General features: G+C 37.2%; 1 protein-coding gene across 3 annotated transcripts in view; it reads right to left on the reverse strand.

The window, feature by feature from the left end:
- Nucleotides 1-9,601: 9,601 nt before the first annotated feature.
- Nucleotides 9,602-17,602, reverse strand: part of FAP (fibroblast activation protein alpha) — a 61,683-nt gene continuing 53,682 nt past the window's right edge. For all 3 annotated transcript variants that reach the window (XM_058664560.1, XM_058664561.1, XM_004577116.4), the window contains exons 22-26: nt 13,178-13,277; nt 12,147-12,211; nt 11,571-11,643; nt 11,233-11,306; nt 9,602-9,847 (exon numbers count right to left, since the gene is read on the reverse strand). In XM_058664560.1, the coding sequence (XP_058520543.1) occupies nt 9,746-9,847; nt 11,233-11,306; nt 11,571-11,643; nt 12,147-12,211; nt 13,178-13,277 (414 nt within the window). In that variant the 3' untranslated portion in view covers nt 9,602-9,745. The remainder of the gene's footprint in view (nt 9,848-11,232; nt 11,307-11,570; nt 11,644-12,146; nt 12,212-13,177; nt 13,278-17,602) is intronic.

The following is a 17,602-nucleotide window of genomic DNA, read 5'->3' on the forward strand; positions in this document are numbered from 1 at the left end:
GGTTTACTCCCCAAGTGGTCTCAACGGCTGCAATGGCCGGAGCTAATCCGATCTAAATCCAGGAGCCAGGAGCTTCTACTGGGTCTCCCATGCAGGTGCAGGGTCCCTGCTTTGGGCCATTTTCTACTGTTTCCCAAGCCACAAGCAAGGAGCTGGATGGGAAGTGGAGCAGCTGGAATATGAACTGGCACCCATATGGGATCCCAGAGGATACAAAGCAAAGATTTAGCAACTAGGCTATCATGCCTGGCCCCTTCTCTCATTTTTTTAAGTTTTGTTGTACTTATATTGAATTTTAGGAGTTCTGACTACATATTGTATACTAAATCCCAATATAGTTATATAGGTTTATATCTACATGTAAATATGTCAGTATATATAACATAGTATGTGTACATAACATACATAAAGTTCTTTTGAAGCATGAATAATTTTATTTTAAAAATTACATAATATAATTAATTAAACACCTTAATTACATTTACAGTTTCCATGTTACTTCCTGTTACATTAGCATGTTTCCAATTACTTTCTTGGAAATATGACACAAGGATAAAATGATTACTGTTTGTAAGGTTTACTACAAATTTTATCTTTGATAAATTTCTGGTTTTTGTTAAGAGACAACATCATGTAAAAGACTCTAAGTACATTGAGGGGCTGATACTAGATCTTCTCATAGTAGGTGTCACTGAGAATATTTCCCCTGAGGATTATGCAAACATTATTTTATGGCTCCTGATACTCTGCCTTGAAAGGTAAATAACAAGCATCTCCCAAATATGCTGACATTGCTTTAATAACCTGAGAGTACACATGTGAGATTTCTGAAAGCATAAATTGATAGCTACTTACTAAAAGTGGGGTTGGAGGAATAAAAAAGTCTTGTCTAAATTTCACTTTTTATTTTGTGTAAAAACTATCTGCAGAAACAAAACTGCAAGTTCCATGTTCATTGTTCTTTATTTCTGAAGCCTCTGCTTTGGCAGCCTGAGTGCTCTTGGCATGACACACCTGATTATAATTTGGGGACCATTCTTGCATGGTATCTTGAAAACTTCCCCCTCACCCTGCCCCCCATCTGTAGTTCCAGGGCCAGAGTGTGGGAGCTGGCAGGCAAGCGAGTGTGGGAAGACACAGTGCAGGGGTAGCATGAGCGAGAAGACATCAAGAAAAATCACTGATGAGTGGAGGAGAGGTGATAGGAAGATTGGAAAGCTAACATCATTTTGAGTCCAGTCACGAATTGTATTTACATATTGGCTGGCTTGCCTGTACACACACAGAGACTGGGACAGAACCAAGAGGCAGAGCCTAAAGGAGTCACTAAGATATGGGGAGAGACATCAAATTCTATGTTGGAAACTAACCCATATTAGTTTTTAGCAGTCCCTTCATGGCTACTTCATTGACTGTGCTTATATTTTAATAATGTCTCGTAAGGACATGCTACTATGATTGTTTAATTATATTCTATACTGAGCATTTGATTAGCAATAATGGTATTAATATAAAACTAAGTCCTCTGACAGTGGCATTGGTAGTGTTAGAAGGATGTATGGTGGCGGTAGCATGACAACAGTCTGTACATCTAGCCCTGTGGAGTCTTAGATAAATTCCTTAACATCAGCCTCATTGTCCCAATCAGAGATACACACAGAGTTTCAAAATTTGAATGGAATGATGCACATGAAGGACCTAGTACAGAACTGACATCCAAAAAAAGCAATCAAATGATTACTTAAATAGAAACTGATAACTCATAGCCCAAATATGGTCCACAGAGAAGTTTCTTTACTCATAAATTAATTTGTCAGAGCTCAAAATTCAGAGAAAGAGAGAGAGAGTACATTTAAATATTACAGCTTTCTGGTTTTAATTGCTAGGCATCTAAAGGCCCCTATTTCCACATGGTAAATTTGAACCAGCAGTATTATCTCTTTAGATGTATCCATCCACTCCTTACTTCACCAGAAATCTTGTTGACTTTCTTCTTGGATTTTTTTTTTCATTTGTTCCAGTTGCCTCCTGGTCCTCAGTGATTATTAGAAACTGGGAGCTCAATTCTGAGGCAATTGTTATACTTATTCAACATTAGGTTCTTCAATGCTGTTAGCTCAGAGAAGAAACTATTCTTACAAAGGAGGATGATGGATGGATGGTAATCCCTGTGAAAAGGCTACAAGAACAGCTTTAACCAAGGACCATAGTGGATTCTTGGCCCCGCTTGTACTACTTAAACAGAAAGAACACTCCAGTCTCAGTGTTCTCATGGTGTCTGTTGATTGTCACTCAATCCAGCATTGTCCAACCTGGAGAGCTAAGACAGTTCCACATTGATAGTAATGTAATCCCTGTGATCTAAAGATAATGAAATCCAGAAGAGAGAGGAGAGAATTAAAACTTGGGGTTAATTTCTGTTATCTAAAAAACAGAGCTCAAATTTTGAAAGGGCATACACTATCCTTTAATTATACATGGAAGAATTCTTAGAGCCTTCACAGAATACTTTGAGATCCACGGAGGTCAGCCCAGTTCCTGTCACACATGGAGGAAATAATCAAATCCCAGGAAGTGAAGGAACTAATGGTTTCTTTAGTTGGAATCAATTCTCTGGATTTTGTTTGTTAGGCAGTTTTTCAGGTACAGAAGACCATACTAAGTTGCATTAGTAGAATTCAGGTTAACACATTTAATTCATTTATGTTGAATCATCTACTATTAAGAAGTGATCAACAAAAAGAAGGTGTATTTTACTGACTTTTCATTACTCAAAGTTTATAATTCGAATTTAAAACACCAACCAACAAACCAACCATTCAGAGTTTGAATTTATGATTTGATTAGTAGATAAAAGAACTGCAAGGCCCAAAGGTCCTTGTTCATTAGTACTTAAAATATATTTTATAAAATAAAATAAAATAAGCTATCTTTTAAAACCTAGTGTTTTTCTTCTAAATAATCGCTGCTAGTGTAGTCAATACTGATCCAGGTATTTATTTGACTTTTTCCATTCTGATCATTTTGAGCCAAGCTTCCTTAGTCTGTGGAGTCTCTGTGATTCATCTAGAGGCAGCAAGTGTCTGAGTTAGGACAACACAGTAGGCTGTGTTTCCATTTCCTAACACAAATTGTTTTCATTTCAAAGTCAACCTTTTTTTAATGTCTGGCTAAGACACATGTTATCTCCAACACTGTTTTGAATGGGTCACCTGCTTCTCGGGGCTTTTCCTTTTTGGTTTGAATCAAACACCACTGTAAAATCATGAAGCACATAAGAATTCAAAGTTTATGCAACCTCCAATGAACAGAACATGGGGATTCATTCAACAAATTTTTATTGAGCTTTTAATTCCTTGGACCAGTTATTACTAATGTCCTGGAGGCAGAGAGGTAAAATGACAGACTAGGTCTCTGTTCTTAAGGTGCTGACAACCCAATAGGAAGATTATACAGCAAACAAGCACATAGATAAATAAAGTAATTTCTGATGATCCTATGGGTTATCAACAAAACATTACTAGATAATGTGATTGGATGTTTATGTGTATAGTTGAAGGCAAATGCAATCCAGTGGTCAAGGGGTTTCTCTGTAAGATGGAGAAACCTCAGCTGAGAACATGATGATAAGAACACAGTCAAGCAATAAGTCAAGAAAAAAAAAGTTTTAGGTCCTGCAGCAGATATCAGATTTGCCCACTCCAAAACTCCAATGGAGACTAGGATGTCTAGAGTTTAGCTAGCAATGGGAGAGAAGTGGAGACGGGGCCAGAGGGGAAATCCTCTGTGTCATCGTGTGAGTTGCTCCTAAACCTGGAAGAGTAAATGTGTTGCCCATGTCCTTCAACCACACATCTCAGTCGCAGTTCTTACTCCTCAGATAATATACTCCTCAAACAGGCACAGTGATATGATGATGGACAACTCATTCAAGATAATAACCAAGGTGTAGGTAAACTTCCATAGATACTCACGATATGAATACTTGTTCTTTAAAGGTCACGTTGTTTTAGAAATAGAGTCTCATTTATAAATGCTTGAGAAATCTGAGATTTATACAAAATTATTTCATATGAAAACAAATCATTGGCTTTGGACTTCTGCTTCCTGAGAAATAATTGATTGAAAATGGCAATTAAAATGGCATATTCTATGTATCTATGAAATACTATGTGTTATTGAAACACTGTTTCAATTAATTCATTACTTACTTTAATCTTTAAATCAACTCTCCCTGGGTTAACAGCTATTGTTATCCCAGAAATGAGAAAACAAAAATTGACTACAATTATACATCTACTATATTACTATATTACTATATTACTGAATTGGGATTCAAAACAAGTAGTCTTGTTTTGGCATCCATGCCCTTATATACTATAGCGTGTTACTTGTATAAGGTACCATAATAAACATGCTATTTCTAGAAGACAGACATCAGATAAGTTGCATTTCACTCCAAAGAAATTTGCCATCTTGCGAAGTTTTTCATTATTCTTTTGAAAGGAATGAGGGAAAAAACAAAACATTGTTTCCTGCAGGTATCCAAGGCACTTAGATTAGTATGTATTTCCTATTAGTGATCATTTTTAGAAATTTGCTTGTTTTTATTTTAGATGAACAGTAGAGGCAGAGAGAGTGCAAGATGGATATAGATCTTCAGTATGCTCGTGCATTCTCCATTGGAGTGGGCCAGGCTACAACTAGGAACTTAGAACTCCCTCGGTCTCCCATGTGGGTGGCAGAGTCAAGCATCTCACGCTATGTGTTAGAAGGAAACCGGATCAATAGAGGAATAGCCCGCACCTTTAGGCTCACCAGTATGGAATGTTGTGTGTCCCAAGCAGCAACTTAAGCTGCTGTGCCAAACATCCACACCCATGATTTCTCAAAGTTGGCATTCTAGCTTAGTGCCAGTGTGAGACAAGCAAATTTTATAACATATACTAAATGTTCTGTTAGGCCCAAGAATATCTAGAGGGATGCTTCACTAACAAATTACCAAATCATGTGTAAATGAATAGTGTTGTTTGACATGTAAATCATTTTTGTATGCTATTAAATGTTTCATTAAGCTGGTTCTTTCAAAAATTTACCTTCCATGTCAGTGAAAAAAATTACTGCTCCTAACAATTGATGCCTAACAAAGATGATCCTGTCTTTGCATGTCAATGAACAGGAACTATGAAAGTAGGAAGATACCTTGTCAGATCACTGTAGCAAATCCTTGGCTGATTGTAGCTTTCTTATTCGCAGGATACAGACTCATTACAAAATAAAGTATAGAAGGCTGCACTAATGAATATTTGCTAAGAAGTAAGCTGTCAAAGCAATTTTTAAGTAGGTAGAGTAATTTAATATTAATTAAGCATCAATAGAATGAGATCATACTATTCTAGCTTGCCAAAGACATTACCTGTGTTACAAAAAGAAATGTTTATGATCAGTATGTTAGTATTGCATGCCAATAATTGAGCAAATAGTCATTAGAAGCCAGATCATTTTCCATATTACTAGCTTGATAAGGTCCGGGCACTTATTCCTCTCTGAATTAGAAATCATTCCACTTCCAATTGCCAAGATACCTGTCCTTAATGCCAAGGAAGTGCTCTAGCAGTTCTCCTTTCACAGAATGAGAATGATTTATTGCATTCAGAATTCTTCAATCTGTTTTATTGGATAAACTCGAATATCTGATTTAATTGGATAAATTCAAAATCTCTGGTAGGTGCCTTCTTTTTTATAAACAGCATAATTGAAAGCATTGTTTTGGTAGAATCTTCTCAGAAGACCACATAATCACCATTTAAATTAGCCCTAATTCATTTTACATTCACTTATTTTGCTGTTAACTTTCCCAGAACTAATTTTTTTTTACAATTAGAACATCTGAATTTTAATTACATTACCATCAAGAAGCTCATTAAAGTCATTTAATTGGCAACATTTCCAAAAAAACCTTAGCTGGGTTTAATATATTTTAAAGAGTTACTGTCAAAGTATAATTTCACCATTACAAACAGCTTGGCAACAACATTTGCATAAAGATCTGTCAGTTTCTGAAAAATGCTGAAATGTTGGGAAAATCAGATTCGTTAAGTCGCCTCTACTCAAACAGTCTCGAAATGGAGAAGTTGTCATGTCTGTGCAGCTTTGTAACCCCATGCGGTACCCAGACCACTGCCCTGTTAGCACAGTGCTCAGGAAGCGTTCTTCGAAGGAAATAAATCATACATTTTATACTATGGAGTAGACTTAAATTTTTTTCTTTAAATACCAATAAAAGTTCTCTTATCTAGTCAAATTCCCATATGCTGGCTACTTCCTTCTTTTTACGAAGAAATATTAGATTGTCACCTAAAATTTAAAATAATTGCAATGCCAGCATTGTGAAACAGCATTTGCAATTGTTTTTATAAATTGCTTTATAGTTTTCCTGCTACAACTACTAGAATTTGTCCTGGTCACCTTTTATACCTAAAATAATGTCTTGCAATTACATTTGTTGAACAAGTGAATGGCAATTTCAAGTCTGTAATAGGTAAAAAATGGTTATTCTGTGCAATATTAAGTGTTGTTGTGGTCCCCTCCTTAAATTTTGTATCAAAGAATCAAAGATAGTAAAGGATAATTTTTGGCACCATCAACTTCTAACAAATAGAAAGTGCAGGCTGCTTTCTAATTATCTGTTAGTTTGGTATTTTCTACTTAAAAGTCATTATTTTTTAGCTTTATTTGCTGTGGTTCCAATCCCAGAGAAGAATGTGATAATGCTGTATAAAAAGAACAATAAAAGTGTGCTACTCAGAGCTGGCAATGGTCGTATAGTAAGCTAATCCTCTACCTACTATTGCTAGCATCCCATATGGGTGCCAGTTCAAGTTCAAGCTGCTCCACTTTCATGTCAGCTTCCTGCTAATGTCCTGGGAAAACAGTGGAGGATGGCTCAAGTTCTTGGGCCTCTGTACCCACATGGGAGACTCCAAAAGAAGCTCTTGGCTTCTCCTACCTTCAAACCGGTTCGGCATTGATTATTGTGGCCAGTTGGGGAATGAGCTAATGGATGGAAGACGAACTCTGTCTCCCCTCTTTCTCTGTAATTCTACCTTTTAAGTAAAATGAATTATCCTTTTTAAAAAAAAGCATTATTCAATTTGTTGTTTTGGTCCCAACTGCATCCTCCAAGGCCTGTTAACCAATCATATTCAACACATGAGCACTGAATAAGAGAAAGCTTGCTGAGAGTGCTGAGAAAGACCTAGAATATTCAGGGAAGTCTTTATCAGAAGTAATGTGGAAATCTGAATGTTCTCTGATCATGGAGGCATTCATTCATTCATGAGCTTCTATTCTTGTCATCCATTCTACGTCTAAGAAATGGGCTATGCAGATTGCTCTTGAGCGGTGTTGTCCAAAAGCACTCTGTGATCATGGAAATGCTCTACCTCTGCACTTATGAATATAGAAGCTACTAGCCACATATGGATACTGAGCAGCAACATGTTCCTAGCGTGACTGAAGATCTGGATTTTAATCTCATCTTTAATGGCTGTGTTTAGACATCCTCATGTGATTCCCAGCTACCACAGTAGACAGCACTGGTAACATTCCACAGTGTGTATGGATGTGGAAAAAATGACATACTTAAGGAAATACATGACTTAAACTGGTTAGTGTGAAGAGAATGGGTGTAAAGAGTCAAGTACTCTATGTGTCATGTATTTGAACTTGAGTACTGTTTTGTAGACAATGGAGAATCTCTGGAGGTTTCCCAGTGACAGAATAACACAATTAGAGTTGTCTCTTAGAAGTTGTCCCTGTGGGACCCAGTGCGGTAGCCTAGTGGCTAAAGTCCTCACCTTGAACACGCCGGGATCCCATATGGGCACCGGTTCTAATCCCGGCAGCCCCACTTCCAATCCAGCTTCCTACTTGTGGCCTGGACAAGCAGCCAAGGACATGCCAAAGCCTTGGGACCCTGTGCACCAGCGCAGGAGATCCAGAACAGGCTCCAGGCTCCTGGCTTCAGGATGGCATGGCTTCAGGTGTTGTGGCCTCTTGGGGAGTGAATCAGCGAGTGGAAGATATTTCTCTCTGTCTCTCCTTCTCTGTATGTCTGACTTTTAAAGAAATATCAAAAAAGAAGTCCGCTTTGTGGCTCTGGGAACCATGGGTAGAGGTTAGAGACCATTCACTGCACACTGATGTTCAAATACTGCTTTGCAAATTACATGAAGGCAGAAAACAGGCTGGACACAAAGACTTTTGATCTTTTTCCTGTTTGTAATTACTCTTGTCTTCCTAGAGTATCAGGAAATAACAGTTGATTATTCTTGTCTCCAAAGTTGAAGAGAGTGAATAACAACACACCTATAAGGCTGTCCTTGTTTCCGAGGCTGCTGTGTGCAGAATAGAGAGAAAATACTATCTTCCCCTACTTCTCATAGCATCTGTCATTGCCTGGAGGGTTGTGACTGCTCCTGGGTCTGTGAAAGTGTAGGACAGGCTTCTGACCACCACCAGGCACTCCTTTTCAATGGGGGTGAGAGGGGTTGTGGCCTAAATGTGTAGAGTAGTTTCAAAAAACAGTAGGGGAAGGAAGACTGAGAACTCTGAAAACTCTAGAAACGCTAGAGGGAACTGTGGTTGCTGACCTCTGAGGCCCTTGGCTGTTAAGGTGTCCTATATCTAGATCTGTTCATTTGGCTATAGAACATAAAATAATGCATGAGGGTATCCAGCTAGGGATAAGAGAAATGATCCAGGGCAGATTGCTGCTGGGAAACACATCAATGACAAGTCCTCTTAATCTTGACGTGATGCAAATGCTTCCTGGTGACCTAGCATGGTTCTTTTTAAATCTGCAGCAATCACTTATATGGCAAGCTGCCCATATTCCCAATGGATGGTGGCAGTTACCAGCAGGGCATTAATTCTGGAAAGGTGAGCATGATGCCTTTTGTTTTCCAAAATGAATTCAAGAAGATGAAATCATATTCCTCCCCTAAATCTTATAGAAAATTTTCTTTTGAAGCTATTGATTTCCATTTTCTTTATTTATTTTTATTAATTTGGTTATAATTCAGTAATCTGAAGGTAGTTATCATCATTGATTCTAAAAAAGAAAACAAGACTATCTCAAATTTGAAGTGTTTCTTAAAAGGAGCAAGTCTGAGTTTATTCTTTTAAAATGATTTTTTTGGTCATGGTGAAGAAATTTTAGAAACAATTAATGGACATTTCTTGGAAGTGTAGCATGGAATATGAACATCCCTGACTTGATCCACTCTGTTTTCTGAACATTGCTTTTGCCACCCCCGAGCTGTTTGTTCTAGCATTTGAGGACCTCAGTGCAAAAATCCAAGACTGCTTCTAGAGTCTCCTTGTCCTCAATAACCACTGAATTCCCTTGGACAAGCACATAGGTAGAACCTGCACCCTGAAATCAATGAACACCAAGACGATATACTTGAATTTGTAACTTTATTTTTCCCTCAAATGAGCTCTGGTTATGTCCAAAGCAAAACGCTTGGCTCCTCTGCCTATTCATAGAGTACAAGGAAATGTAAACAGATTGAGCTCAGCTAAATCTCAGCCAAACCCTCATAATTTTCAACAGCCATCACCACAACATTAATTTGTTTATTTATACTACGATTTTACAACAGAAAAGGTAAGATGATGAATAGTCTGAGGCATTTGCATGAGATTTTCAGGCTGATACTGGCTTCAACCTGTACCATTTTTAGTCTGACAAAGAAAAACATTGCTTTAGAAAGTGGGTCATGTGGATATACAAGTGGTTCGTGGACAGGCCCGATAAACCATGGTTCTGGTCTGAGTACCACTGAAATACAAAGGAGAAAAACCTGTTTTATTTCTGCAGTCACAAAATGTATCCCATTGTAACTTTTCTTGTTTGAGCTTTTAGTACCTGATAATTTTCCCAATATTAGTAGAAAATTCTACTCAAGAACACTGAACTAAATAAAATAGCTTACATGTAAACATTAAGAGCAAGGCCATTTAAAGAGCTTTCATTAATTAACCACTATGATTTCATATGCTTTAAATTTTATTTTATATTTCAATGACTGAGTTTCCACAGGAGCCAGGGAGTTCAGGAGGCATGGGTTCCAGGACTGGTGTGTTGGGTCTGTTACTTTGCTTCTCTGGCACTTGGTACCTTTATTTGAAAAGCAAAAGGGTTGGGTTTGGTTTTTCCTAGAACTCCTTGTAGTTCAAAATTCCACAGGCTTTTACACTGTGAATCTAATTGTTCTCTCTTTCAGAAAATCTGTAATATAATGTATATGCCTAGGGCTGTAGACACTCTTCATAGGAATTAAAAATAGTATTGATACTTATTTTGGAGAGATACCAGTAAGGTTATTGCTTGAACTTAAAAAAGGTGGCAATAATAATGATGTGACGCAATGCAATTATATATTTTGAGTTGAGTTAGGGTGAAGAGACAATAAGAAGGATCAGAAAATTCTTACTTACCCATTTTTTATTCTTTTAAAAAACACAAAATTTTAAAATGTCTCCTTTTCCAGTTCAATATATGCAATGAAGGGAGAATTTATTCTCATGAAGAGGAAGAAAATAGCTTTCAAGAAATACAACCCTTGCTTTAACTTTCACCTTATTTCCATCTTCGTTTCTATTTCCCATTCTTCATGCTACCTGCATTTTACGTTTCGCTCGTTCATTTGCTCAATAAGGATGTGAGCTCCTCTGATGGGCCAGGCATATGCCAGGTGCTGAAATCTATCTGTGAAAAGATTCTCTAAACCTCAATGGAGCTACACAACTCAGGGAGCCTTGGAGGGTTCTGACACTCTTCTGCAACTGCTTCTTAATGAATAAACAGAATCTTCTGGCTGCTTTTGGGATGCTTAGCTTTTGTAGAAGCTCTAAACACAGAGCTACATATACACACATAGGATTGCAGAACTATTACAAATCTGAGCTACAGGATCCATTTTTTTAAGCTGCTTTATTATATACAACTCAACTTAGAGTGCTAGAGGTGATCTGGCCTGCCTAAGATCCATTAGAGGGTTAATGAAAGATCCAAGATTAATTTGTTAATGTTGTAATGTTCTACTTACTCTATCCTGCACAATATTTGTCAGGTTTTACTGAAAAATAAGATCCTCCTGTTTCAGCTTTGGGCCGGGGGTGGGGGTCTAAGGTCATGAACATGAGTAAAATAACATTATGTACCATTGCCTGGAAATCCACTTGTGCATTAACCAGAGCTTTAGCAATCTGTGCTGAGTTTTGAAAGTGCACATTATCTGTAACAAAGAGAGAGAGAGTGAAAGTGCTGCAAAATAACAGAAAGCATAGAGTGACAATGTACTGCCTGGAAATGAACACCAACAATTATCTAGTCATGCATTTGACATTGTCAGCAGTGAGTAATCACACTCAGATATGGAAATGTCCCTGACACTTAGGTACTGACCCTGAGCAAAAGCATAGGAGGATGCTTAATGTTTCTTAAACAAAGTGATGCTGGCTCAGTATTTTTATGTGTAAGAGTCTTGCTTAAACCTCACCATCTGCTGTTCCGTGGATGAGAAGATAGTCTACATTTCTGAAATATTCTGCTCTTGCCATCACAGTTGAATTCTGGAAAAGAGGAAAAATTAACATTTTAGTTGCTGCAAGTTCTAATAGAAAACTAGCTAAATCATTGTGCAATGGACTTAGCACCAATACTGAAATTATGTATTGCTTTGGTTGATAAATATTTAAGAGCCAGAGCAACACATTTTCATCATCATTTGCATTACTTCCATCTGATTCTTAGTTTGAAAAACTGAAAGTTTATGTGTCATATGTTACATATGAGTGAGACCTTAGGCATAAATGATGCCCGCTCAAGCTGTGTAGGGGTTGGGAGTGGGGTGGGGAAGTGGATTGGGAAAAGGGAGGTTAAGGAAGGGAGGAAGAATGGAGTATAGAATCCAAAAGGAATGGAATTCTTCTTAGTGATAGGTTTTGCAGTTAACAAAACATCATCATATTTCTTGGGGATTCAAAATTAAAACTGTAAACTCTAAATTACTGTTTTAAATTATGTAGCATACTTGAAATAAATTAATTACCTAAATAAAATAGGAAGTGCTTACTTTATAGTGTTCAAGATTGTCTTCCTTTGTTGGGAGACCCATGAATCGTTCTGTGTAGATAGATGCTGAAAGACATAGAACATGTGATGCATGCCATGTAATTAATCAAGACAGCCTGGCCCTGGTTTACTCGCTGTCTCTGAGTTCTTGAGGTGAATTCTTGGTTTACTTCATGTACTCATTGGTCTCAAAGAATGTGTGTCATCTGTGCAACTTGCGTCAATTACGTTGGAGAAAGCACAGCAGATGATGGAAGCAAGAGCAAGTAAACCCTTTCTATCATTCATCCCAAGCTTTTATACTTCTACCATCTTGCAGGACGGATATTGGGGTAGGGATGATACTGTTGATTGACTTCATCGCATTTTAAATTACAAAGGTAGACACCTCTAGTACTTTTACCAGTACCTCTCTCTCTCACACACACACACACATACACATTTTCTTTTTTTTTAATATATATTCCCTACAAATCACAACTGTTTCATTTCTACCCAAACACAAGGAAGAAGATTTTGGACAATTACTAGAATTAATTTTAAAAATCATCCTGGATTGATGTTAATCATAAAGTAGACATACACAATAAGGATACTTTCCAAACGAATTTTCTCTTTTCTGAGTTCCAGGGCAATGCAGCTGGTAGTTCCAGACTCTGACACGTGGTAAATTACAGGGCCTGGATCTGATTTTCTATAATTTGTGCTTAAAAGTCAGTTGTGTTGCAACCATGTGCTTGCAAAAATAAACAGTAAGCCCTGATTTTTACAGATTTAGTTCAGGAGAAACTCAAGGTTTCTGGAGGAACACAAGAAATAGTGGATCATGGAAAAATCCTTCTCCAGTTTTAAAACTTCTTTGTTACAACATGATTATCATGAATCATATGAACAACCTCATTTACAGATTATGTTTCACCCAGTGACGATTGGGTGATTTTTACTGCCGAATTTGTTTTCCTAGCAACTTCAAATACAGAATAATTATGTGTTAAATGTTTTCACTGCAACATTTATGAAATGTTTCCATACCGTAATACTCCCAGCTAGAGACTGGAGCCACTGCTATTCCACATTTGAAAAGACCGGTTCCAGATGCAAGGGCCAGTGAGGAAATGTAACCTCCGTAGGACTGTGGAGACATTATCAGGAGTCATTACTACATTCACTTTCACAAGCTCTCCCTATATTTTCACAAGAACTCTACTCACAATTGGGACTGAAGGGATCTGGGAAATAAGTATAAGAGCAGTTTAGATGTATAATTTGCAATTTTTACTAGCTATAACTGTGGTTTTGTTCCAAATAAACTACAAATAATTATGTGGCAACCATGTTAAAATTTCATAGGATCAGTTTAAGACATGGATGATATTGCAATGTTTTGCAAAAAAAAAAATCTTTATTCCTCTGTATTTTTCCTACTAGGACTTTACTTGAACAAAAACAGAAATTTACTAAAAGAGATATATGGAGAAAGGAAATTCTTTCCCAAATCGACATGTAAGATACTTTCCACCATTTGCAGAAGTTTTAAGAGATAACTTCTATCCATATTTTGAGTTCCTTATTTTCATAGCAGAACATCAAAAAAAAAATGTTTGAAGAGTTCAAGACAAGGCTAAAGTTTGAGTATCAAAGTAGCACATTTTCTGTTTTGAGGACTTCCTTATACAGAAACTCAAAGGAGGAAAAGTCATTGATACTTTTTAAAATCTTCTATTTTCTCACAATATTAATGGAAAAGACAAGATATGAAGAGGGTACCATTACAAAGTTAGGATTATATATTTGGCTCTCACTGACTTTTATTTCCCAAGTGATTCACAAATATGACCCTGATAACAGAAATAGATCTCTTTCCATTTCACTTGGTAATTTGAACCTTTTTCTAAATGTGAAGAAATTAACAGAGCATCATAAAGTTCCATCTCTGGAAAAGCAAATTGAGTCTGCAATAATACCCTGGGAGAGCAGTGAGTCTCCTGGGAATGTGGACTAAGCTGGGATCTGGGGCAAGAACCAACAAACTATGTGCCCTAGACCAGGATACGATTCTCCGTGTTTATTCTTGCCCTGATAACAAGTGTGCCTCTGTAAGTCACGTGGAAGCAGTGTGTTCCCTGACTTGAGCCATGCCTTATTTTCAAGATCCCATTATCCACATATTACTAGGCATCATTTCCTTCAAGTCAGAAGAGATCATGTTACCCCTTACCAAAGAAATGCCACTCTTTAGAGAGTAAGAATGAGATAGAGCCAGACAGACATACATGCTGATGGAAGTAGGTCAGAGGCAGGGGTCTATTCTTAATCCATTATACAGGCAATGGCAAAATAAGATCAGCAGTCTTGCAGACTTCAACAGTTAAATGAAGAACTCTTTAACTAGTTTACAGTTTTATGTTTCCAGCTCCGGGGAATTTTATTGAGGACCATTGGCTGCAAAACACAGAATAAAAGAGGCGGCTCCAATTATACCATGGCCTCTTTTTATTATATTTGGAGAAGAACTAAGGCATGTTTTAATAGAGGGAAAATATATTTTAAAAACAGAAGGAACATTTGGGTTTGAAAATCATTTTGGTGAGTGAAAATTCTCTTTCTAGTTTAAACTTTTACATACAAAAATAATGTTTTGATTAGAAGGTTAGCAACAACTATTTCTGGAATGGAAGACATTTCCTTCTTTCTTAACTTCAAGTTCAAATGAGAGCAGAGTAAGCCTGAAACCTTTATGAAAAAATGTTATTGTTTCCAGTTTGATCAGACAAGTGTGTTTCCTACAAATAAAAATACTGGTTTCTGCCTCTCCTCTTCCATGCCCCAGAGCAGGAAATAGCATAAAGTGAGATTTGAAATAGAAAGACTTTGCATATAGTAGAAAGGGTTTTGAAGATTTCTGCTTAAAATCATAGGAATTTTAAACCTGCATCTACTCGGTGATTAGGGTGATCGTGCTGAACTGAGATAAAATTTGCCTATAATTAGAATGAATAAAGATTTTTCCTAGGAATGGTAGGAGCAAAAATGACTATGTCTGCAACACAACAAAAGAAGGTGTACTTTAAATGCTCAGGCAGCTTGAGAAAAGCTGTTTCTATTGTAGAAATGAAGAGGGAGGGGAAAAACCTGAGTTGACTTTTTCTGCTCCCTCATGAGTGGGACTCTCAGGCAGAGTGGGTGGCTGCGGCAAGAAAAGAACCTACAGAGCAGATTGGCCATGAGAATTCTAGAATTTTGTCCTTTGCACTTAGATGCCTTGCCATTTTGTTTAAGTGAAGAATATTTTTAAAAAACAGTCTTAGAAGGGCAGAGAGTTTGAAGGAGGTTTTTTGAAACACTCTCATTTGCACCGTAAGGCACGTTGGAACTTGTGCCTACAGACAACAATAATAGCTAGCTAATGTCTGTATGGACAAGGTTATTGTCATGGTCTGTTGTCTCTGATCTCCCATATCACACCACAGACTACCCCCCTTCAACCCCGCTTTATTCATTAACTGGCCTGATGTTCTTTGAGATTCTCAAGCTTGATTGCTTGTTCATAGCAAATGCTGTGGCCTTCTTTCCCCAAAGTTACTTCCTCACAACTGGCTAGCCTAGTTTTCCTCTTCTTCATCTTTTAAGTCACCTCAAAGGAGCTTTCCTTGCCTTCTAAATTTAAAATATACCAACCCTCATACTCCTTCTCCCACCTTCTTACTTTGTTTTGTCTTTCCCCCTAGAGCATATCATTTGACACTGTATTCTCTTTTTTATTTTGCCTATTTGATTTCTCCCCAAGTGATCCCAAATCCATAAGGGTAGAAGTTTTTGTCTGTTTTGTCAATGAGTCTGTCACCAACACTGAGAAACTGACCTAATGCAGAAGAAGGGCAAACATTTATTGAATATGTTACTTTGCTATTAACTTATCCTCACAGCAACTCAGTGAGGAAACCATTGTTTCACTTCATGAGGAAGAAGCTGAGGCTGAAGTGAACTTCAGTAAGCTGCAGAGCTGGATCTCAAACCCAAGGCACTTGATTCATTAAACTCTGCCATTTAGTCTAAATCCCTAAGCCAACAATTTAACAGAATCTAAATTAAAGGTGCACTTGTCCCACTTTCCATTATTGATCACACATAGCAGTTCAAATATCCTATGATTAGTCACTGGGAGAGACAGGAAGTAAGATTAAATCATAAAGTAATGCCTTGGTTAGGACCACATTAACAAAGCAAAGCCCATAGATGCTGCTGCTATTCTAGTAATTCAAGAAAAACTTTCACTGCTTTTCAATTGACAGGAAAATTATTTCAAGTTTTTATTGCATATCATGGTTTTACAAACTTGGCACCATCAACATTATGAGCTGTTTAATCCTTGTTACAAAGTGCCTTCCTAGGCCTTATGGGGTGTTTAATAACATTCGTTGCCTCCATCCACTTGATACCAATAACTTCCCCTCCAGTGTGAAAGCCAAAGATGTCTCCAGACATTGATAAATGTTTCCTGAGGGGCAAAAATCAGATATTTAAGAACTGCTATTATAAACAAATACTCCTTAGACACCATGGTGGATATTTGGTGGATATTGAATAAACAGCTAAAATTGGAGCTATTGGGCTTTGGATTTTATGATCCAGGAAATGAAAAGAGGATGATAAAAATAATTTCCCTCTCCTTCCCAATTTGGATAATAGAGGAATAACATAATTGTAGCAGCATGGAGGAATAACATAATGGTAGCAGCTTACTTAACCAGTTGACTCCAAAAATAAATGTTGTCTGGTTGAAAATGGTGTATTTCTTGGATCACTAAAGTGATTGATACTTATCAGAAACAGAAACTTGTTACCTGATAGATAAGAGAGAGAGATGAAAAGAGCTGTTGGAGCACAAAGTTACATGTGAGTCGGCCCTGGGGAATCATGAAGACTTTTCCATGTTGAGGGTGCCGAAGAGATAAGAGGAAGAGGTGGATAGACGTGAAGCGAAGCTGTGGTGTAACAAGCAGGGGATATAAAGTCATGGGAATAAGGAAGTCATTTCTAAGATATGTGGGAAATAAAATAAAAGTGAGACTGGAAAATTAGGCTGAGATGAGAGCCATGCATACAAGGGCATGTATTCAAACTTTAAGTCTCAAGCAACATGGAACCTTTAAACACATATAAGCAGGAAAGCAGCAAATCAGCATGGCAAAAATTGTGTTTTGGAATGATAACTTCTTCAAAAGCATGAACAGAGAAAGAGATAAAAAAAAAAAGAATGAAAAGATGAAAAGAGCCAGATAAAAAAATCTACTGTTTTTCCCATGACAGAATGGGTCTTTTGTTATCTGGCTATAGAAGTTTTTTGTCAAACAATTTCAATCTTCAATGTCAACTCATTTTAGAATCTTCCTTTAGCCTCACAGCAATAATAAATCATTATTCTTCCTATACTTCACAGCATGTTACAATTTTCTT

The sequence above is a fragment of the Ochotona princeps genome, chromosome 5 (assembly GCF_030435755.1).
Source record: "Ochotona princeps isolate mOchPri1 chromosome 5, mOchPri1.hap1, whole genome shotgun sequence".
Lineage (NCBI taxonomy): Eukaryota > Metazoa > Chordata > Mammalia > Lagomorpha > Ochotonidae > Ochotona > Ochotona princeps.